Consider the following 24,193-nt stretch of genomic DNA (forward strand, 5'->3'; position numbering starts at 1 on the left):
TAGGTCACATCCTTTCTTGCTGACCCCACTTTGGTTCCTGACATTTTTTTGTGGTCATCCTGCAGACCATTTAAGATCAATGTTAAAGCAAACTAAATATGGCCTGAGAAGGACTCCATATTTCTAGATTTGAGTCCTGTGGATGAACTGTAACCTAGCTTAATGGTCAGATAAAATTAAAAACCTAACTTAATAGTATGTACCTGTAACAATAGCGGAGGGTCGGTCAACCCCAGGGGCCATAATTCAACCACTCATAGACTGCTGAATGTTCAAACTGCGTTCAAATAAGGCAAATGCCAAGCTGTAACCAATCTCACCGTTTCTGTACCTCACTTCCGATTCCTGTACTTCACTTTACCTTTTTGGTCTATAAATTTGTTCTGATCACGAGGCACCCCAGAGTCTCCGTGAATCTGCTGGGATCCTGGGGGCTGCCTGATTCGCAAATTGTTCATTGCTCAATTAAACTCCTTTAAATTTGATTCAGCTGAAGATTTTCTTCTATCAGTCATGAGGTCCCACAAGCCAGCATGACAGAGTGGAAGAAACTTTAGACAGTAATTCTTGGTGGGAAGATACCTTGAGTTGAACCCAGAGTCTTGAGACTGAAATAGTAAAGATACTTTGCACGGGGTGGCGGTGAGAGAAGCATTTCTTTTAAAAAACTCCCAACCACTACCTAAGCCTGACTCCTGTAATGTACAGCAATGAAGGCAGATGAAGATGGCTGGTCTTAGGTTCAACATACAGTCTTCCCACTTTGTGTGTGCTAGTCTCATGTAACTCTTTTTAGTTTCTTTATTGCTATTATTTTTTAAAACATGCTTCAGGCCGGGCGCGGTGGCTCAAGCCTGTAATCCCAGCACTTTGGGAGGCCGAGACGGGCGGATCACGAGGTCAGGAGATCGAGACCATTCTGGCTAACACGGTGAAACCCCGTCTCTACTAAAAAATACAAAAAAATCTAGCCGGGCGAAGTGGCGGGCGCCTGTAATCCCAGCTACTCAGGAGGCTGAGGCAGGAGAATGGCGTAAACCCAGGAGGCGGAGCTTGCAGTGAGCTGAGATCCGGCCACTGCACTCCAGCTTGGGCAACAGAGCGAGACTCCGTCTCAAAAAAAAAAAAAAAAAAAAAAAAAACAACATGCTTCAGTGCTCTTTCATATGCAGAGAAGCAACCCTGGAAGCCTGTGCCTTTTCCAGGCCCTTGTGCCTTCAGAAGCCAGGGTGTGCTGGGAGTACTGGGGGTAAGGGCATAGCTTCAGCCTGAAGCTTTTCACCGGAGTTATCTTTCTAGTGTGTGTGCAGTGGGCTTTACTCGGTTTCCCAGCCGTCCATCTCAGAGAAAGACAAAACCAATTGGATATGGTGTATGTAGTTGTCCAACTGTTTATTTGCCATTCACACTGATTAGAACACTGGATTTACAGAAGAAACTGTGGTACAAAGAGAGGAAGGCTCTGGTGGCTCCTGAACAGCAGCAGTCCAGCTGCCCTGCACAGGCTGGGCACGATGAATGCTCTCAGGAGAGGGGAGGTGGCCCACTCGAATGGGTACCATGGACTGTGTACAGTGGAGTGCCTGCTCTCCTGTGCTATCTAGAAACACCTGGGAGAGGGGTTTCTGGGGTATTCTCTCATGTCATCTGGCTGAAGACACGAGCTTGACAGTTCCCCTTTAGGAAGCGTTTGATACATTTGTACCAGGGAGAAAGAAGCCCATGCACGAATTTTCAGGATGTTTTGTTACTAAACCCAATAATTGCCACACAAGTAGACCCAAGGTGGGGGCTGGTTTAAATAGGACCACATCTCCCGTTGCTTTTTCAATAGATGTGTTATACCGTCATTTCAATTTGAAAGTTTATTTTTTTCCGTTGATTTTTATACATCCAGAGTAACACAAATAACCAACAGTTCTTTTTCTTTTTTTGCACATTCATTCCCCCTAGAACAAAAAAAGTGAACTTAAAAAAAATTGGAACCATGCTATTAGCTGTTTACAAAAGTGAGTAAGAAGTAGCTCATTTTAAAGTCTAAAATAAACAAAGTAGAAAGAAGCATTTTTTTTCTCTACAGTATTTAGCAAACCTAAGAAAAAGTCCTTAGAAACACACACAAAAAATTGAAAAAAAAGTTATAGGCATTAACAATACTTTATAATGAAGCTTAATCTATTTACACACATAAATACAATTAACTTTGTTGATGCAACTCTTCTGGAAGAAAAAAAAGAGCCAAATGATCAGCCTCATCAATACTGACCTGGCTAAAAACAAAATTCCCAACAAACACACAAAAATCCCAAAACAAATGTATACACTAGGGTAAACAAAAAGGCATTTTGTTCAGATGTAAAAAATGTTTTGTGAGATCACTGTCAAACAAATTTTCATGTATAAAAGACCCAAACATGTCATTCCCCCCAAAAATAAAAACCAACAAAAATAAAAATCACCAGGACGGAATGTCCCAAGGAAACAGGTATTTCAAGGCAGAAATCTGCAATCCTAAATTGCAGGACATTTGAGTGGAACCATTCATTTTCTTTCCAGTCAGAGCATTTCTGTTTATCTGCACAGAAACCCGAGGCAGCAGAAAGGCTGTCTATTTACTCACTGATTGTGATTTGCCCAGGAAAGCTTTTGTTGCTGCGTTTGGATAGCAAGCAGATCCAAAATGGTTGGCAATGTCTCTGCTCTGCTGGAAGAAACCCATAAACAGGAGAAAGGCTGACTCACCATGTTCCTTTATGTGAAGGGGGAAGAACTGGACCTTCTTATGTTCTGAAATTTGGTACTGGGTGGGGGTATGTGCTATCTCCTTAAGAGAACATGGGAAAATGAGGAGAGAGAAAGTGGGATTTGGAAGATAGAGGAAGAGAGAAAAAAAGGGAGATATTGGGGGGAAGAGATGGAAGGAAATGTATTTTCAGATAGTGAGAAAAACAGAACTGAAATATGTGTGCATGTTGAAACCATAAATAGGGACATGAGTAAGCAGTAGAAATGGCTTATTCAATACTTCTCCTGGACCAGACACATGCAGTTATTATATGGGTGGCCTGAGGGTCTCATTGATACCTTAACTTTCCTGAGGGCAATGAATAAAAAGATACCTTAATCTACCTGAAGTCAATGAATGCAATTTTTCACACACACACACACACACACACACACACACACAATGTGTGGCGTGAGACCTATCTCCAAAACAACTAAGGTCTAGTTTTTTTTTTTGAAACAATTAAATACTATATATGCTGGTAAGAGTCTGTGAAACTCTAAATTACCAAATCAGTGAGCCTACAATAGTGACAAGCCCTCTCCACACATGGCTTTGAGAGTAAAGGTTCAACGTGAAAGATTATCTAATCAGAGCGTGAGGCTGGTTTTGAGTTGGAATATCTTCAGGTAACAGAATTAAACTGAAAAACATAATTTTTTCCTTCATTTTTCTCCAGGATTTTTGCAGGTCAGACATCGCAACATGTGCTGAAAAGAACATTTACATTCAATTTGGGGGAAATGGGCTAATGGTCCTTTTCAGAAATTAAATTTTTACATTTGCTGACATGTTGTGGTAATTTAGCTGCAGAAATGTAATATGGAATAATAGATGGAACTGAGTTGTGGAGGGAATCCTGTGGAAAATGAAAGTGAATATATTCCGAGTTTCTCCGAGATCTGCTCTAGCTCTTCTCTAGATAAGAACGACCTGACAACATAAGCTGCTTTACTCTTTAACTCTTAGCAAAGTGCTACTGCATGTGTGTAAAACAAATAATCAATATATATATAAGAAAACTCAAAAACAAGTTGTTTTAAATAAGTCCAGCTGTTTTTTGCTGCCTGCAGCCAAAGATTTGTCTAATTTGAATGCTTAAATTTATAAAATAAAAATCAAACACTGTTCTGAAGTCCTGCTTTCAAATACTCTTCAGAGTTGACCTGAAATCGTTGCAACGAATTTTAAGAGGTACGTTAAATAACCACCAGATCATTTGGAGCACACATATGTCAAAATCAGCAGTTAGGATTTATGAGTTGTACAACAACTGCATTCTGACCAAATCCTCCAATAAAAATAGTGCCATAAAATTTACAGTGACATTGGATACCTTTGAATTGTAGCCACGGACAGCAGTGACATGAATCTTTCCTGTCACACTGGTGCACAGGTAAAAGTCCACATACCCCATAGGGTAGGGTCTCAGCCTGGTGAAAGCAACACAAAGATGTTGTTGAGTGAGCAGCACGGGACAGGGGGTCTTGCACAGGTGGGACCATGTTTTCCCACTTGTCTCCACTGAGGCACACAGAGGGAAATTGGCTCCCTGAGGACTGCCTCTGGTGGGCCCCTAAATTGCTACAATCGTAGCCCCTAAATTCATTGATTTGGTTCCTATGGAAATGTGGCTCCCCTACACAGTTTACTTTGGCTGTGTTCTCTTACACAGCATCTGTGAAATTATCAGATGACCTTGGGGTGAGCAAATCCCCAGACAGAAATCGAATCCTCTCCAAAGATGTAATTACTGGCACCTGCCTCAACCCTCTGGAACTAGATTGACCTTCTCTGTTTTAAGGAGGAAGTTAGACATGAGACTCTTGTTGAGCCTGGCAGAAAATTCCATACTTCTGATCCTTAGAGTGACCCTCAGTGTCTAAAACTCCTATTAAAGACATTGCTGCGTGAGCTACCCACTTGTTTGATTAACATGAAAGGGAGTTTAATGTAAACAATACTTCTGGATAACCAAGTGATCACATTACTCATCCTTTTTTTCTAGCCTTCTTCAATGTGATACATTTAACTTTGGCTACTATCAAGAACAAAAAAAAATGTAGTACTTGATATTTTTCTTAATATAAGTACATTTAAATAATTAAAAAAGTATCAACACATAAATGTCTGAACATCAAGATACATAAATATCTGGGGATTCCTTGTGGGAATACAGTAGTTAAAAATGACCCAAAGCTGTAGCTGTTTCTCAAAAAAAACAACTACCCAAAAGTCCAAAAGAAAAGTTAAATAAAACTTAACAGAAAAGGGAATCATATTTCTTTCCATGGTCAAAGCAAGAAAGAAGCAAGCTCAATTTATATATATTTATATATACGTATATAAAAATAAAAACCACCCAAATGCAAATACGCATTTTGCAATTGATAAGGTGCGGAAAAATTAAAAATAAGAATTAGATGCCAAACAGGGCGAGTTGCATCTCCCCTCTCCCCCCACCCCAACCAAAATTCCACACTCTTTGGAATAAACAACTTGGTTAAAAAGTTAAGTCAAGGGTATAAAATCTTTCTTTTTATTCACAGCATTGCTAAATCAGAAGCATTCACAGTTTCCCTCCGGGAATCTTCCTGTTTGCTTTCCAGCGCGTCCCCTGGGTGCTGGGGCAGGTGGACACCCTCGAGGTGCGTGGGCTCGGACACCTCCGCGAGGACCGGGGCGCCGGCGGACGGCGGCGGCGTGGGCTTCCGGGGGCCGGAGGCTGCGCGGGCCTGACCTACAGCGAGATCCTGGCCGTCTGGCCGTCGGGCGGCCTCGGCCCCAGGATTGTGGCTGGGCCCGGGGCCCCGCCAGGCTTGTCGAGAACAGGAGGCCAGGGCGCCCGGAGGAGGAGGCGACGCCCCGCGGGGCCGAGCCGGGCCTGGCACCTCAGTAGGGCCTCCACACGGCCTCCTCCAGGCGCGCGGCGGGCGCCATGTTGGTGGGGGAGTTGCTGTGGCTGCCCTCGGCCTCCACTACGTCGCTCTGGTTCGGGAGGCTGGGGTTGAGCAGCGCGGAGCCGGTGGAGGCGTTGGTGCAGGGCGGCAGGATGCGCGGCGGCGAGCGTTCGCCGCCCACCATGGAGAACTGGTAGGAGCCGGCCGAAGCGCCGTAGTACAGGTGGTAGGAGGGCGAGCTGGCTTGGAATGGGCCGCCCTGCGCTTGCGACGAGCCAGGGTAGGGCGGCGGCAGGTAGGTGTGGTAGCGCGTGGCCGAGCCCATGGCCGACATGCCGATGCCGATGCCCGAGGTGACCGGCGTCGGGGAGTAGGTGAAGGCGCCTGGGTAGTGCATGCGGGGGTCAGAGATGGAGGGCAGCGCGGGGAACTGGCGCGGGTCGCTGAAGGCCGTGAGGTCGGGTGCCGCTGCGGTGAGGGCAAGAGAACGGAGCGGGAGTGAGTGGGGGGTTGCGGAGGCCACAGCTCTTTCCTCTGCCCCCGGGGGCTACCCAGGATGATACCGCCTAGGAGGATGGGAAGCCACCCAGGATGCTACTGCTGGGGAGACGCAGACCACCCAGAATACTACCTCCCAAGAGGACGAGGATGCTATACCCAGGGGGACAGGGACCACCCAGGATGCCACCTGCTGAGATGACGGGGATCACCCAGCATGTCACCTCCCAGGAGTATGGGGACCACCCAGGATGCTATGCCCAGAAGGATGGGGACCACCCAGGATGCCACCTTCTGAGAAGACAGGGATCACCCAGGATGCTACCATCTGGGAGGATGGAGAGCACCCAGGATGCCACCTCCCAAGAAGATGGGGACCACTCAGGATGCCACCTCTGAGAGGAGGGGGACCACTCAAGATGCTACGCCTGGGAGGACAGAGACCACCCAGGATGCCACCACCCGGGAGGACAGGGACCACCCAGGATGCCATCTCCGAGAGGAGGGGGGCCACCCAGGATGCTAGGCCTGGAAGGATGGGGGACACCCAGGATGCTACTGCCCAGGGAGAGGGTTTCTACCCAGAATCTGCCACCCAAAAAAGATGAGGTCACCCAGGATGCTATGCCCAGCAGGACGGAGACCAGGAGAATGCTACTGCCTGGAGGGATGGTATAATGTACAGTAATATAATACAGTAATATAGAATATCATGTAATGTAATATGACATGAAATGATGTAGTATAGCATAATATAGTAGGTATAGTATAGATGTAATATGCAATAGTATATACTACAATATGTATAACATATATAAAATGTTGATATAATCCCAGGGTTGGCACACTGCAGCCTGCCAGCCAAATCTGGCTGCCACCAGTTGTTGCATGTCCCAGTAGGTAAGAATGCGTTTTACTTTTTTTAAATGGTTGAAAATGCAAAAAACAATACTTCCTGACGTGTTAAAATGACAGGAAGTTCAAACTTCAGTGTCCATCCATACTTTGGAACACATCCTTACTCATTCTTTCATGTACTGCCTATGGCTGCTTTAGAGCCACTGCTGTAAAGTCAAGTGGTCAGTATAGAGACTGCAGGGGCCACAGAGCAAATATTTATTCTTTTTTTTTGAGACAGAGTCTCACTCTGTCACCAAGGCTGGAGTGCAGTGGTGTGATCTTGGCTCACTGCACCCACCACCTCCTGGGCTCAAGCAGTTCTCGTGCCTCAGCCTCTTGAGTAGCTGGGATTACAGGCGCCCGCCACCAGGCCTGGCCAATTTTTGTATTTTTAGTAGAGACAAGATTTCACTACGTTGGCCAGGCAGGTCTTGAACTCCTGACCTCAAGTTATCCACCTGCCTCAGCCTCCCAAAGTGCTGGGATTACAGGCATGAACCACTGCACCCAGCCCTAAAATATTTATTCTCTGGCCCCTTACAGAAAAAAGTTTGCTGACCCTCTATTTGATCAATATATTAATATACCAATAATAATATAAACCTAATCTGTGATATTAATATAACAAATGATAATTTGACACTATATAATAATTAATGTAATGGATGCATAAATATGTTACTGACACAATATGTTATACATAATATATATCCTAACACTATTAATATATAATAATACATTACACATAGTATTTAGGTTGAATGATAGAAAACTGCCATTTTCATAGGCCTTCAACAGTTGAAAAGTTGATAGTTTCCTAGTATTTAAGTGAATGTATGGCTCAGTAGCAACTGTTGAGCGAATGTCAGGGAATATCATTACCACTCCTCCTCTCCATATCTACCTTTATACTAGTTCCACAATTTTAGAAACAGTATGGCCTTGAGTTCACCTGGTATTCTCTATTACGCACTTCACTGGTTTGTCAACACAAGTAGATGTAGGACCTTGATTTATCTACTCTGTTTTTTGCACATGAGGACATTTTACCAGAAATTGTAAAGCTTTGTCTCTAAAACTCACTTTGTTACGACTGTGCATTATTTTGTTAGGATTATGCATTTACAGTTTCACCAACTGGCTTTAGGGCTGTCCTGTGGTTCACTGGCTCTGTCTGCATTTTTCTTACCTACAGGCCTCCCTTGAGAACTACGGAGGATTTGTGTACTAGGCAGGGTTCCCTATGTCTGAAGATCAGAGTTTCTCAACTGTGACACTGTTGACATTTTGGGCCAGATCATGATTTGCTGCGGTGGAGGGAGGCTGCCTTATTCATTGTAGGATGTTTGGCAGCATCTCTGCTTTACCCAGTAGATGCTAGTAGCATCCCCCTCCCCTCTTGTGACAACTCAGAATGTCTCCAGACATTGCCAGATATCCTGAGGGTGGGGTGAGGGAAGCAAAGTCACCCCAGCTGAGAACCACCACTGCAGATGTAGGAGGGCACCCTGGAGTAGTTCATGTTCCTCAGAATTATTCATTAAATGACCAGGCTAGGACTCTCCTCTTTATATCAGCAAATCCACAGACAGCAACAAACGGTAGAAACATGAATTCATTGTTTTAAAATGTGAAGTTCTCAGATCAACACACAAAATAACTCTTAAGCTCGGATGGCATGTGGCCTGTGTCCTTTTGAGTTCAGGCTGATAGAGAAAGTTGACAGAGCCAAAAGCTTGCTCTGAAAGGAAAGCTACCAAGGTGGATTAATCTGTTTTTGGAAGGCATCGGCAGTTGATCAACTTCCTCATATTTCAAGCCTATTATTCTAGCAGGGAGAGCTAGTGGTTTTTTTTTTCTCTCTCTCTCTCTCTTTCTCTCGCTTGCTCGTCTCTTCCACACCCCATCCTCCCTCCCTCTAATGGTCTTTTATTGCCCTAACACATTTTTAAAAATGAACTCCTCTGTACCTTTGGGGTGAGTGTGATGAGGGGATACACTCCTCATCAGAGAGGTAATTAAAGTTTATAGAAACAGCCCAAGTCTGTAGCAGATCCCTTCACTAATGAGGAAACCAGGAGTCTGACTTTCAAACAAACACTCCTGTTAATCTTTTCAAAGCCAGGCAGACATGTGGGCAGGGAAAAAGTTGTAAACGGACAGTGGTTCTGAGGCTGCCCTTCCTTGGCCACGCTCTAGTCAATTCTTGAGCCAGGCCACACCTCATTCCACAGGGTTCATCCCTGCCCACTTGTTGGGGCCATCTGTGAGCAAGCCTTGTGTCACTTGTTTTTGCTGACATGGAGAGCTGTGACATGTTTGAGAGTTAACAGGAAGCTTTACTCCATTTTTCCATTTAGATTTATAGAGTCTACGGAGAAGCTGGGACAGGAGGAAAAGCATTAGGCAAATACAGTCAGTTTGTTGTCATCTGATGCAATACTCTGGACACAAATAAATGACTCTGCCCATTATTCCTCTTGCTTCATTTGCCCTGAGACAAAAAGGTGAATCCACTGGAAAATGAATGAAAGGTCACCCTGTTTTACAGCAATGTCTGGACATGCTCTGCCGGTAGGTTCCAACTATTACATGGTAATGTGGTGATGGTACCAAGTTACTGGAATCCGGAGTGAGTCCGTGATTTGTCATGGACATAAGTACTGGAATGATGTTACGGTCTCAGCTGTTGGGGGAAAATAGTTCTTTCACTTGTGGGCAGAACATCCAAAGGAAAGAGCTGAAATGCTGCCTCTGATCCTTCTGTGTATACATGAGCAATGTCATACTACAAAAGACTATCCATTTGGTCAAACTATCTTTTTTACACACATTTTGATAATAAAATACCTTAGACCCTCTAGATATGCTCAGATTCAAATGCTCTGTTCAAATGTTGGTTTTCATCTTTGTGTCTTGTCTCAGATCCCTTATTCAGATCCATCAGTCTGCACAATTCACCCATCCAGCCATAGCTCTTCTGTCCTTTTGGCTGGCCTGGTGTCCCCTGATTCAGCAGCAGGGGGGAGGAGTTGGGGACCCCTGATATTCACAGGGAGTTTTTAAGAGTAGGAAATCTGGCGCTTAGGAGGTCCAGGTATTTTGGCTGCAAGTGTTTTCCCATTGATGGGGCTAAATATTTGCCATGACGGCTCAAGTCTTCGCTCTCCAGCTTGACATGGATGAAAGCAGCCTCGCTCCAGGGCCCCTCCCACTGCCCCCAGAGGATTAAACAACCTGAGCAGGTAATGGCTGCCTTAAAAGGAGCTTTTGCATGACTCAGATTAATGCATGCTGTCTGTCGCCCAGGTTGGCAGCTAAACATTAATTTTTTTTTAAAAAAAAAGAAAAAAAAAAAGAAAAGTAAACCTCTAGATGACAACTCTTTTCAGACAAGGTGTGGAGTCTGTCTGCAAAGGATAGAGAGAGAGACAGACAGAGTCCAAGTCCCCAGTGCAGAAGGAAGCCCAGGTGGGGCTGGGGCCGGGAAGAGGGACAGAGCACAAAGCTGTCGGGCTGGATTAAAAGGCAAAGCAGCCACAGAGCAGTGTCAGGTTCTCAAAGCTGTCGGCCAGGCAGCCACTTTCCTTTTATGTATTCCACCCCCCACCCCCCCACCCCCGCCTCCAGGTTTATGACAACACTTTTCAGGCCTGTGCTCCAGGCTTGATTTCTCAGAGGGAGTTCTGCCAAATTGAAGAGCAGTCTCCCATACTGTTCTATGCCACTGTGAAAGCTCATCTGGAATTCTGTCCTCCCTCCAAGAAGAAAAGAATCATTCTTGGGTTCTGAAATGGGACATGGTTTTTATCTGCTTCACACTCCCATGCCATAAAATGTTCTCCCTTACGCCTTGGGTGATTGAAGTCCAGGGTATTCACAAATGTAACTGTGATATGGGACTTTGCAGTGCACGTTACTCATTCCTTTTATTTAAAAAGTCACCCGTCCACCTGAGCACCAGTCAGCTGGAGGAGTTGGCCCCCAGGGTTCTTGGACTATAAGGTGCTGATCTTGGGTGATGACCAAGTCAGAAGACTTACGTAATAAATTCCAAAGGACAGGCCTACAGCAGGAACATTCGAAGGAGAACAGGCATTATTTCAGATGAAGACCACAGCCAGTGGGCAGAGGGGTGCACTGAGAAGAATCAGTAAAAGCTGACAAGTGCCTTTGTTCTTGAGGGATAAACTTCTAGAAACCACAAGCTAAACAAGATGCCACGATACCTGTGCTACTCTCTCAATGCCTTAGAGCAGCATGTACCATGAAAACACTGGCATTAATGGCCAAAAGTAATGTGAAAACCGAGCACTGAAGTTGGCTTTCCTATTTTACTGTAGCACCCAAGAATACTGGAAGGCAGTGGTTCTCACCTGGGGGCAGTTTTGCCCCTTGGGACATTTGGCAATGTCTGGAAACATTTTTTATTGTCCTAACTGGGGTGAGCGGGATACTATTGGCATCTAGAGGCCGAGGATGCTGCTAAATATTCTCCAATGCTCAGGACAGACTCCCCCAACAAAGGATTATTTGGCCCCAAATGTCAATAGTACTGTTGTGAAGCTCTAAGCAGCAGCTAAGGCATCTGGTGAAACCTGAAGTAATCACAACTGTCTGGAAAATGCAACATTACACAACATTTAAAAATGGCAGACATGACTCCGCTGCCCCTGTGCCTGTCCCCTAATCTGCTATAATCTGATCCCAAGAGCTGAAAGGCAAGACCCACCCCCTCCCCCAAACACACATGCAAGGGTGTTTGCAGGCATCATAACACTGAAGTTCTCTGAAGCATTTTCACAGTTTGGTGCAGCTCCAATTTCAAAGCCCCAAACACTAAGTTTCTTCTTTTGCCTTCAACAAAGGGATTTTTCTCTGTAACTCTGATTTCCCTGCCCACGAGCAAAGGTGAGTGCCAAGCCCAAAGGGCTCATAGGTTAAATGACTAATACTTAATGAGCTCATATTAACAACAATTATGCTAACCATGACACCTGAGTTTTTCACTGTGTTCCTCTAGCCTCTATATGAACAGCGCTTAGTTGGAAATGTCTAATTTGGGGTATACAGTTGATTCTCTATATCTGTGAGTTCTGCATCTGTTTAACCAACCATAGATCAAAAATATTAGTTTAAAAAAGGATGGTTGTGTCTGTATTAGACATATACAGACTTTTCTCCTTGTCATTCCCTAAACAATACAGTAAAACAAGTATTTACGTAGCATTTACATTTTATTAGGTATTATGAGTAATCTAGGAATGATTTAAATATATGGCAGGATATATATGTTATATATAAATATACCATTTTATATGAGGGACTTGAGCATCCCTGGATTTTGGTATCCATGGGGGGTCCTGGAACCAGTCCTCCATGGATACCGAGGGGTGGCTGTATTTACTTCCCATTCCACATGTACCCCCATGTGCTGTCCATGTGATCTGTGAAAATTTACCACCGCCACATGGCCCAGTCCCATCGGTCCAGAATTCATCTGGAATAATGAGCCCTAAAAGTTGGCCACTTCGGCCTTTTAGATTGTTCTTAACCCTTCAGTCGCCATCCTTTCCTGCCAAATGTGAACAACTGCAGAATGTCTAAGGAACCTGCTTCTCCAAGCCACTTCTGCCTTCATATCCACAATCTCTGCCTCTTAAGTATCCAAGAAAATCAGTGCATGGGCATGGGACTCAGAGTAGAGATAGGTCACCTTGTCTTTAAACCATGTTTTACTCAATTTTTAATAACGTTCTGCCAACTCCTTCATGCACCTCTAGTCTCCTGGACCTTCCACCTCAGCTCAGCTGCAAAGAATGTGTTTTCAAGTGGCTTACTTGAGAGTCGACTGGAAAGTTCTGCAGAGAGGGTTGTCATGCCGCTGGCACGTCCAGGTGAAATGGGCGTTGCTGGGTGCACAGAAGGAGAGGCAATGGATCCCAGGTATTGGTAGGACTGATCATAGGACCACGGTGGGGATGGCTGGATCTGCCTTGTATCTGAAGAGGATCAGAAAGATCAATTATATGTAAAGTGGGGTGGGATTTAAAAAATGTCTTTTAATAAGAAACGAGTGGCCTTTGTTCAAATAGGTCATATACATGTATGTGGCCTATGTACCAGGGTTTAATAAGCCTACTCAAGTCCGAGTATCTGCCTCTGTTGGATTATTTCCCTCCAAAAGAGACTGGATTCTTGGAGATTTTCACCTGATACCTATTCCTTCCGAAGGTTTTATTTAATCATGCTAACAATGATGAGAGAAATGGATTACACTTTCAAGGTAGGAGTGTTAATGTCCAGACTGTTGAACTGCAGCACTTGAGAACTTCAAGTATCTCATGACTGCTGAGATGATTTCAGCTTTGCCAATAACTAGAATTATCATCATCAGAAACATTTGATAAACTCAGGATCACCTAGCTGTGTTCGGTAAGAATGTGGAGTTTGGGGCTTTTTTTTTTTTTTTTTTTTAAATACCTTTACCTTTGGCAAAAAGTATTCCATGGGCTGGTAAATGTTTTATATTAAGGCGAATTCTCTCCCAAGGATGACAGGAAAGAAGGTCTGGCTGGGAAACTGGCAATGAGGTCTAATGACTAGTTCACAAACCCAGCAGTAGAACTGGCCCTATCAACCCAGGCCTTCTGTTCCTTTTCAGGACTTCAAGTTTGCAACTTTTAAAAGTCAGAGTTTTTAGCAGGTATTTTATAGATTGCCATTATAAGAGGCCTGGGATAGGAAAGAGACAAAAGTCTGACTTCAAAAGATTTAGACAGAATGGATTTTGTCAATTTGACTCCAGTGTTCAAAGGAGTCTTAATTTTCAAAAGCATCATACTGTTTGCAGATGAAAAGGAGGAGGAAAACCAGCTCTATTCTTAGGCAAATGTGTAAGGAAATTTAAATTGGACAGTGTCCCACTAGAAGAGTTTTAATTTCTTTGGAGTTAAACATTAATATTCTCTTTATGTCCCACCTTTGTGGACAAAGATAACAGTGAACTACCATAACTCCCAAGGGTCTTCACAGCCAGAGCTTCATGATCCTGCAAGTAGCAGTGTAGGAAGAGGAGACTTCTTTCCAATACTGGGTATAAGTTTTGTATAGATCAGGACATAAAGAAATGAGCTATTTCTACTCATTATAAAATATTCAGATCTGCTTCCTACAGGGGCTTTTCATTTCCAGCAGTTCAAATTTGCTTTTCTGTTTATCTCTTTGAAGCTGCCACAGTGGATAACAGAATCAGACATTTGGAGACCCAAATCTTCCTCCCCAGTATTCTGACAGCCTCCCTCCCTCCCTCATACTGATTCATTTCTTTCTTTTTTGTGTGTGCATGAAAATAACTGATTTTTTAAGTTTAAAAAACCTGGTAGTTCCTGGGCAAATAGTTTAACTTGGCATCTTTGAAATCTATTATTAAAGAAAGGTCTTCATTTTATTCCAAATTTTAGAAGATTTAAAGAGGTGGCAAGAAAAAAAAGAGCTAGTCCATTTTAAACTCAGCAGAAAATAAACGTTCAACCTTGGCTGAAGCTCCTGTGTAATCTTATAGCTAACAGTGTTTCCAATAACTAAAGGCAAACAGAAATAGCAGACTGTTCAATATTCCCATGCTACTGCAGGTATTTTACTCCAAATGAAAAAAAAAACCATATACTTAGATATTTTGTATAAGTCATGCGTATATACTAGATACACACGTTTACTAAGTGAATATAGAGTACTCCAATATTTTAATCATTTTAAAAGCAAACAAAAGAGGTTTCAGAATTATCATAAAGCCCCCCAGGGTGTGAACTGCGGTACAGTAATTCATGCCTTGTTGTGTAGACAGCCTCACACCTCTAACCCCGTGTCTAAAGCCACACTAAGCATAAAGTATTATGCCATGATTCATGCTCTGTCATGTTTTACTGTAGTGAAAAAGTTGTGCTAGGCTTTTCTAAACTCATAATTAAACCATGCAAACGTTGCATAATATTTCACAGCCTTTAAAAAATATGCTTTGGTAAAATCTTTATGATTAAAGTCCAAGTTCTACGAGTTTTTTTTTTTTTTTTTAAAGACAGGGTTGCAGATTCCACATTTTCTGACTTCACACCGTAACTTAGCTTTTCAGGTGTTGGAGGGGGAGATGGCAATAAACACCCTGAAGCCCACCCAACCCCCCACATCAGTTTTCTTTCACGAGACCGCAGTGACCTGTGCTTGGGTTCATTGCCAGTGGTGGGCCAGAAGGTGGGGATGGTGAGCCTCTGATGTTGGGGTTTTAGTGGTTGCCTCTTCTGCATGTGTTACTAATAGAAAACAAAAACAAAAAAGGCCTGATACTATGGTGCATTCTGGGTTTAATATTCATTACTGTCTTTGGTCTGACAGGGCCAACATGAACTCATGGGCCACCCGAGCACTGGACTAACAGGCAGGAGAGGTGGGCTCTGGGTCTTTCTGTCTGGTGAGCAACTGGGTGACCTTGGATTACTCACTTACACTTTCTTATTCTCACCTCTGAAGGGAGATGATCCCTAAATCCTTTCCAATGGTGACAGAGCAGGATTCTAATTCCAATAGGTCCTACACAGTATTTCTTTGCTTTACTTGTACATTAAGCAGAGAGAGGGAAGAATCAGATATGGGGTGAAGAGTGGTGCCTGTAATAATAAATCTGTGTATTCTGGGAAGAGGAAGTAGAGGGGAGTAAGATGGGAGTTATCCAGAAAAGGCCACAGGCTGAGGAGGAGAACCACTGTAAATCATTCTCCAGAGCACAGGGCTACTTGTTCTTGAAAGAGCTGCCTCTGATAAGTCAGTCCATCAAAAAGAACAAAAGCGTATTGAACATTTACAGTGTGCCAGGAATGTGCTAATTTACCTGGTAGGAGAGTGATGAATAAAACCAATATGGTCCCTGCCCCACTGACACTTCTAGTCACTGAAGATCCCAGGACCTTGTGATGCTTGGAAAGGCATCTTCCTGTTCCATTAATCATTATACTGGGTGTTGCTTCATTCATTCATGTATTCATTCATATGTTCATGAAATTACTTTTTTATTCACTCATATTTCCAACAAACATTTTGGCTTCACTTGGGCCACTGTCTTGGGGACTCACTAGTGAATGGAAGGTTCCTGCCTTCTGGGAGTTACAGCTACTGGGGTGCCTCAGGGCTGTATCTGGGCTAACTGCTAGATTAGCTGCCTGATTTGGACTTGCAAACAGCTGTTCCCAAGGTAGAAACAAGAACCCTAGTGGTATCTATTACATGCTTATGTTCTGCCTCTGAGAGGAGGAGACTAGGGAAAGCACCGAACTTAAATCACAGACAAATTTCAGTTTGCATCCTGTCTTCACCATAAACCAACTGGATGACCTTAGGCAGGTCACTTATTTTCTCTGGTTCATAGCTAGAATTCTGACTTCAAAGAGTAATAGGAATAAGTGAGATAAACCATATGGAAAGCAAGTATTACAATTTCTGGCCATAGTAAATGCTCAATAGGTCTGAGTAACCTTTATGATGACATTTTGAAAAAGAAAAAGAAATCCATGCCAAGGGACTTATCCGATGTTCATTGGTGAGACCACACACATTTGCTCCAGGATAAGGCTCAAGTAATAGTGTTTTGTTCACAGCTAAAGTCTTGACAGACACACTCTTCAGGCTGGAGAGGAGCTGGGCTCAGGAGATTAAATGGTAAAGGGGGAAGGAGATTGGAAATTTGGGATTAGGATGGAGAACGCAGGAACTCAGTATCTCAACCAACTCATGTTTCCATTAAAAAATACTGGATTCAGGGCTAGGCGCGGTGGCTCCTGCCTGTAATCCCAGCACTTTGGGAGGCTGAGGTGGGTGGATCATGAGGTCAGGAGATCGAGACCATCCTGGCTAACACGGTGAAACCCCGTCTCTACTAAAAATACAAAAAATTAGCCGGGCGTGGTGGCAGGCGCCTGTAGTCCCAGCTACTCGGGAGGCTGAGGCAGGAGAATGGCGTGAACCCGGGAGGTGGAGCTTGCAGTGAGCTGAGATCACGCCACTGCACTCCAGCCTGGGTGACGGAGCTAGACTCTGTCGCAAATAAATAAATAAATAAATAAATAAAATAAATAAATAAATAAAAATTACTGGATTCAAAAAGTTAAATTTAAGCCTTTCTGCATACCAGTTTTCCAGGCTAAATGATGTCTGATGCAGCCACTTTACTGAGGCCATTTTGTGATAGGTTATTTTCAGCTTTTTAATCATCAAATAATGGGTAAAACAGGGACCCCTTTTCACATCCTCGAACCCCATTCCCTTCCATTTGAAATGGGAAGTTAGGGATAAGGTAGAGTTGAAGTTAGTGGTGAGCTCAGAGGTGTACATGGCATATATCACACGAGAAGAAAGGAGAGTGTTTTTATCTTTTGATGCAGCAATATTAAAATGTCTCTAGAGTCAACAATGACCCTTTTAAATAATTCATGTCAGAATGTCCTGCTGCTTCTAGTTTCAGTTCCAAAATGTGAAGAGCTTGAGAGTCATCACTCTTGTTTTTATAAGAAAAAATGCTGAACAAACTGAAAATCCATGACTTTTCTTAAGTCCAATGGAAAGCTGAAGTTGCAGGGCAAACTGCTACCCCAAATTTTGAGAAGCAGGCAAATATAGAGAACCACAGTGAGGTCTGCTTGCTGGGAGCAGAATTTCTGAATTCATAAACTGATGGGAACACTTAATGGTGATTTTGACAGATTGCTAGAGACTGGGTACAGACTGGTGTGAGAGTAAGACACTCCTGGGGGCTACAGTTTCAGGAGGAAGTGCACTGTTGTGGGTTTTTCATTCAGGAACTCTACCAGATTCTCCCAGGATCCAATATATTATAATAACAGTGGGTTATGGCTGAAAGAGCTTCAGTAGATTGACTAAGGAGGAGTTCATAGAGAAGCTCATAGATGACATGGGAGACAAAAACAAGGACACTAGAGGAATTTGAAGTCTCTGGTACCCTCTGCAAACATTAAATACAGTCCAGCTCTTAGGTACATGAAAATAATAACTCACACTAAAGGCCTAAGTTCCTGTTGCCTGATAAATCATATTAAACTTTCAATTAAAAATTACAAGAAAGGCAAGAAAAAACACAGTCTGAAGAGACAAAGCAAGCATCAGAACCAGACCCAGATGTGACACAGAGTTTGGGATTACCAGACAGGGAATTTAACAACGATTGACATGTTAATGGCTCTAATGGAAAAAGAAGACAACGTGCAAGAAGAGATGGATAATGTAGGTAGGGAGATGGAAATTTTTTTTTTTTTTTTTTGAGACAGAGTCTCACTCTGTCGCCCACGCTGGAGTGCAGTGGTGCAATCTCGGCTTACTGCAACCTCCACCTCCTGGGTTCAAGCGATTCTCCTCCTCAGCCTCCTGAGTAGCTGGGATTATGGGCGCCTGCCGCCACGCCTGGCTTTTTTTTTTATTTTTTATTTTTTATTTTTTATTTTTAGTAGAGACAGGGTTTCACCATGTTGGCCAGGTTGGTTTGAACTCCTGACTTCAGGTGATCCACCCACCTCGGCCTTCCAAAGTGCTGGGATTACAGGCGTGAGCCACTGTGCCCGGCCTGAAACTCTTAACACTCGAAAGGAAATTCTAAAAACTAAAAGCACCCTAACAGAAATGAGGAATGGCTTTACAACTTAGTAGACAGGACATGACAAAGGAAAGAACCAATGAACTTGAAGATACAGAAACTTACCAAACAAAAAGATAAAGAGGAAAAAGAACATCCAAGAACTGTGAGAAAGTTTCAAAAGGTGTAACGTGTAATTGGAATACCAGATGGAGAAGAAAAAGAGAACAGTGGAAGAAATATTTGAAGTATTAATGGCTATGAGTTTTCTAAAATTAATGACAGATACCAAACTACAGATCCAGAAAGCTCAGAGAACACCAAGCATAATAAATACCAAATCTACACCCAGGCATATCACATTTAAACTGCAGAAAACCAAAGAGGAGAAAATCTTGAAAGAAGCCAGAGAGGAAAAAGCCAACACCTTACCCTTAGAGAAACAAGGATAAGAATTCCATCATCTTTCTCTTCAGAAACCATGCCAACAGAAAGCAGAATGAGTACAGTGTTGCAACAAAAAAGCTACCAAACTATAATTCTGCATCCAGCAAATTTATCCTTCAAATTCAAAGAAATAAGGATATTTTCTGACAAAACTGGAATAATTCATTGCCAGCTGACCTGCCCTATGAGAAACGTTAAAAAGAAGTGCATAAAAAAGGAAGAGCATTAGAAAAGTACTATATTAAGGTAAAATTAAGTTTTATTTTTCTTAACTGATCTGAAAGATAACTTTACAATAATAGTAATGTATTGTGTGATTGTAGCATGTGGACAAATGAAATAAAAGGCAGTAATGATAGGAAGGAAGAAGTGGTACAGTGTTATTTGATGCTAGATGTAGATTAGTTATACATGTACTTTTCAAACTAGGGCAATAACAAAACATTTTTAAAAAGAATAATTGATATGCTAACAGGAGATAAAATGGAATCGTATAAGATGTTTAAACCTATAAAAGGTAGAAAAAGGTGGGGGGAAGAATCAGGTGCAACAAATATAAAAGTTATAAATATGATTGATACTACTCCAGTTATAGTAATAATTAGGTTAAAGATGAATACCCTAAATGCACCAATTTAAAGACAGAGATTGTCAGTGTGGATTAAAAACAAGACCCAACTACATATTGTCTACAAGGGACCTATTTTAAATAAAAATATTCATACAGATTACAAGTAAAGGGATGGAAAAAGATATACCATGCTAACACTGATTGAAAGAAAGCTAGAGCAGCTATATTTTATACAAAGCTGACTTCAGAGGAAGGACAATTTTCAGGGATAAAGAAGGGAATTACATGATGATAATGTGGGTGAATTCTCTAAGAAGACATCATCTTTAATATATGTCCATCTAAAAACTGAGTGTCAAAAAACATGAGGCAAAAACTGATAGAACTGCAAGGAGAAATAGGTAAATATGCTGTAACAATTGGAGACTTCAATAACCGTCTTTCAGTAATTGATACATCAAGCAGGCAGAAAATTAAGACACAGTTGACCTAAACGGTACTACCAGTCAACTTGATCTAATTAACATTTATGGAATATACTGTCTAACAGCAGAATACATATTCTTCAGCTCACATGGTACATTCATCAAGATAAGCCATATTCTGGGCTACAAAACACACTTTAAGATCCTTAAAAGTGTAGAAGGCATACAAAGTATTTTCTCGGACCACATGGATTTAAACTAAAAAGCCAATAATAGATAACTGGAAAATCTTCAAATATTTGGAGATTAAACAACATACTTCTACATTAGCCATGAGTCAAATAAAAAGTCTCAAGAGAAATTAAAAAGTGTTTTGAACTAAATGAAAATACAACTTATTACAGTTTTTGGATGCAGACAGAGCAGTGCTTAGAGGGAAATTTATAGCATTGAATACATATATTAGAAAAGAAAGATCCAGAATTAGTCACTGAAGCTTCTGCTTCAGGAGACTGGAGAAAAAAAGCAATACGGACCTCAAGCAAGCAGAAGAGAAGTAGTAATAAAAATTAGACTAGGAACCAATGAAATTAAATACAGGAAAGTATTAGAGAAAATCAATGAAACAAAAAATCTTGTTCTTTGAAAAGTTCAAAACATCCGTCTTTGTCCTCGTGCTCCCCACAGGCGCTGGGAGAAGATGGACAGAGACCCCTCCTGACCCTCCTCTGACTGTCCACTCTAGGGTCTTTTAAACACCCACCCTCAGAAGCACCCCTTGAGCGGTGGCACCCTCCTTCATCCTGGGCCTGGAGAAGGTTATAGTTAGAAAGCCCCTTCTTGGTTATGTGGCTGACATCTTTAAAATGCCAGGTCTTTCAGTCATCTCTCAGAGCTATTTAAAAATAAAAGTCACATAGGCCACAGGGTGGTTCTACCATCTATTTTTGAAAAACCCAAATCTGCTTGATGAACATATAAACCCAAGGGGCAGCCCTGGTTATTTCCCTCCTGCAGGGAAATTTTTTCCCTCCTGCAGCCTGGAGGAAGGTAGGGACGTTCCCAGGGTTCCCTCCAAGTTCACCTCAGTCATGGGGAGCTGGTGTAATGCCCTCTTGGAGACCTCAGAACACACAACAGGATGTGACTCAGGACTCAGAGATGTGAGTCAGTTTCCAGGGTGATGTGTTAGGGCGAGCCCCAGTGGTGGTTTGCATCTCACTGTCTGCGACCCCTGGGAAGAAAGGGTTAGGCTCCCCTGCAGGCAAAGGTGGTGACCCCAGATGCTTCCCAGCATCACCTTTCAGAGGTGTGTGATATCAGGGCCTTTCAGAGTCCCTGGGGGTGGGCAACTCTGCTCTGAAAGGGACGTTTCCCTGAAAGTTCCACTGTCTTTGAGAAGCAGTGTTTCCTCTGGCCTCTGCAGCAGGGAGCAAAGCTCCGGCACAGCACAAGTAAGATTAGTCACCTCTTCCTACTACAGGTACCCCCAGGTAGCAGACACCGGCTCAGCACACTGTTGCTGTATCATTGAAATCCCATGACAACATGAGTCAGTCAGCACCAGCTCTGGATCCTGGAAAAAAGAGAGGTTGTGAAACAGCTCCAGGATTTGCCAACCGTTCGTCTCTGGCTGGCTGCAGACATCTTGGTTAGTCATGTGTAGCTCAGATGCATTCATTGTTCCAGCAATTACTTTGAAGGGAAGCAGTCAGACCAAGCCGGGACAGAACCCTGCCTGGGTAGGCTGTTTTAAAGGCCTCAGGTTTTGAGGGATCCCGTCCTCACCACCAACCTGCCAGCCTGGAAGGTGGCAGGCTGCCTGTGGGAGGGAAGAAGGGAGCCCTGTGGCTGCCTCTCCACCACTCCCTGCTTCCGGGACCCGTATTCATCACCTCGCCGGGGAAGCTTTGTGGCTTTGTGGTCAGGGCCCTGTGAATCAAGAATGCTGGTTCCTCACATCAGGCCACCCCCAACCCTGCTGGTTCTCCCTGGAGTCCTTTTCTTTTCAAACCTCTGTTTCCTCACCTCTAAAAATGGGGGTAACCAGGCTCACTTGCCTCCCAGGTGTGAGAGTTAATTAATGTTTGTGGGGCAGCTTTGAGATCCACAGATGAAAGGTGCTCTATAAATGCAAAGTGCAATTCCTCATTAGCACTGTCAGACGGTTCCCAGGGGAAACAGTTCACCCTGCACCATGAGGCTGCTCCCTTCAGCCAGATGAGTCTGAGGCGCGTCTGGAAAAAGGCTCTGTATTTAGGCAGAGTTCTTTTGGAGGGAGGGTTCAAGGATAGGTCACTAGCTTCCAGAGAAGATGGGTGTTTTTAGAACACGTCTCATTCTCAGTTGGTATCGTGTCCCTGAGGCGGAGGGAGAGTGGCCTTCAGTGCACACAGCTGGAGGGACCACAGTTCAGAGGGAACAGAAGGCACCTTCTGGTTTCTGCTGCCTCCTCCCTTGCAGACAGATTCTTTCTCTGTACTTTGTTAAATAAACATTTGTGGCAGACATCTTTTCCATAAGGATGTTCTGCACTTCCCACTTTCTGCACTTCTGCCCCCCATATACAACTTTCCAGGCCTGAAGGAGCTCTACACACAGGTTGGGTAAATTCCTGCAACACCAGCACATCATGGGTGTTTAGATTCTTGCATGGCCACCCTATTTATTCCCTTCCACGCCTCCATTTCCTTCTTCTCCAGGAGGGTAAAGATGATTTTCTGCTCCCTTCCACTCCTCTAGCACCTCTGCCCTCCTTCTTAGTTCCTTGAAAAAGATGAGCCAGAAATATTGTGTTGAGGGCTCGGATATCTCAAGCAGCCTCCATCCTGGGACTGGATCCTCGGTGGAGAACGAGGATACTGACTCCCGTAAAACAAATCACTGACACCTCAAGTGGGAGCTGGGAAGCTTCAAGCAGAAGAGGCACAGCATCCCCCAGGACTGCACAAAGCTAAAGAAACAGAATTTTCTGAAGAGCACTCCATTGAGGTGGCACCTGATATCAAGAGGATTGTGCACGCTCAATGCTCTATGCTTGGAAGGCCCAGGTTGGGAGATCATCATTGCCAACCTGCAGTCCAGGCTGGGCATGGAAGGCTGTGCTTTCCAGCCAGTCTCCACTGTGCTGGTGAGGGGCCGGTGGGATTTCCCAGAGAGGCACTTGTGATACCTCTGGCTAAACAGATACAGTAAGAGCTGTCCCCGGGGCAGATCATATTAAGTAACATGGCTGAGATTTTACCAGAGTCCTTGTAATGCCTTAGGGTGTCAGCAGGCAAGAAAAAAAAAAAAAAGAAGTGACTATGTTTGGTACTGCAGAGGCTACAAAATGATAAACCCCCTAACCTATGAGTTGTTAATATCGGAGAATACGATGCTCTTGAGCCCAGCTCAGAGGGAGATCTGTTCCACACAGGTGTGTGTCATGCCAGTTTGCAGCCTGGGCTTCCTCTGGCGACTACCTCATCCATCTCTGCCACCGCCCCAGCCCTCTGCACCCGAGTGCTGTCCCTGAGCCAGACCTGTGGTGGGAGAGGCTGAGGAGGCATGGAGCAGAGTGACCCCAGCAGCCCTCCTCTACACAAAACCAACCATGGCTTTCTCAGTGGGCACTCTCCTAGCTGCAGCCTTAGTTTTTACTTTGGCACTTTTTTGATGTTGTAAAATGTTAGAACTGCTTGAAAAATTCTAGAGTGGCTTGAAGCCCAGCAAGCAGTCTCTGTTGTCTTCTGCTCCCATATGACATGGGCCCTAAGGCAGGCTTACTGGATTTTATGCCAGGGATTCTGGTTTTAAGCAGCAAACACTGAGGATGGCATTCTAAGAAAATCAGAAGAAAAACTCATGAATGGGGGAAAAGGAGAATTAAAAACAATAAACATGAAAGATGGCTTAACATGAAGATGCTTTTGTTTGTTCTGGCCCCAAACATTTTCAGGATTTGGGAATCTCATCCCAGAGCTGTCTCTCTAAAAGCCAAAAGGGCTTCAGTAAGGATACAATAAGGGCATAGTTCTGCAGTCTGAGAGATGA

The 24,193-nt window shown here is 43.6% G+C and overlaps 1 protein-coding gene across 4 annotated transcripts in view; it reads right to left on the reverse strand.

Moving 5' to 3' along the window:
* Window positions 1-1,366: 1,366 nt before the first annotated feature.
* Window positions 1,367-24,193, reverse strand: part of RUNX1 (RUNX family transcription factor 1) — a 264,620-nt gene continuing 241,793 nt past the window's right edge. For all 4 annotated transcript variants that reach the window (XM_030915786.1, XM_030915785.1, XM_010358872.2 and 1 more), the window contains 2 exons: window positions 12,924-13,085; window positions 1,367-6,153 (listed from right to left, as the gene is read on the reverse strand). In XM_030915786.1, the coding sequence (XP_030771646.1) occupies window positions 5,678-6,153; window positions 12,924-13,085 (638 nt within the window). In that variant the 3' untranslated portion in view covers window positions 1,367-5,677. The remainder of the gene's footprint in view (window positions 6,154-12,923; window positions 13,086-24,193) is intronic.

This window comes from Rhinopithecus roxellana, chromosome 13, assembly GCF_007565055.1.
Source record: "Rhinopithecus roxellana isolate Shanxi Qingling chromosome 13, ASM756505v1, whole genome shotgun sequence".
NCBI classification, from domain to species: Eukaryota; Metazoa; Chordata; class Mammalia; order Primates; family Cercopithecidae; genus Rhinopithecus; species Rhinopithecus roxellana.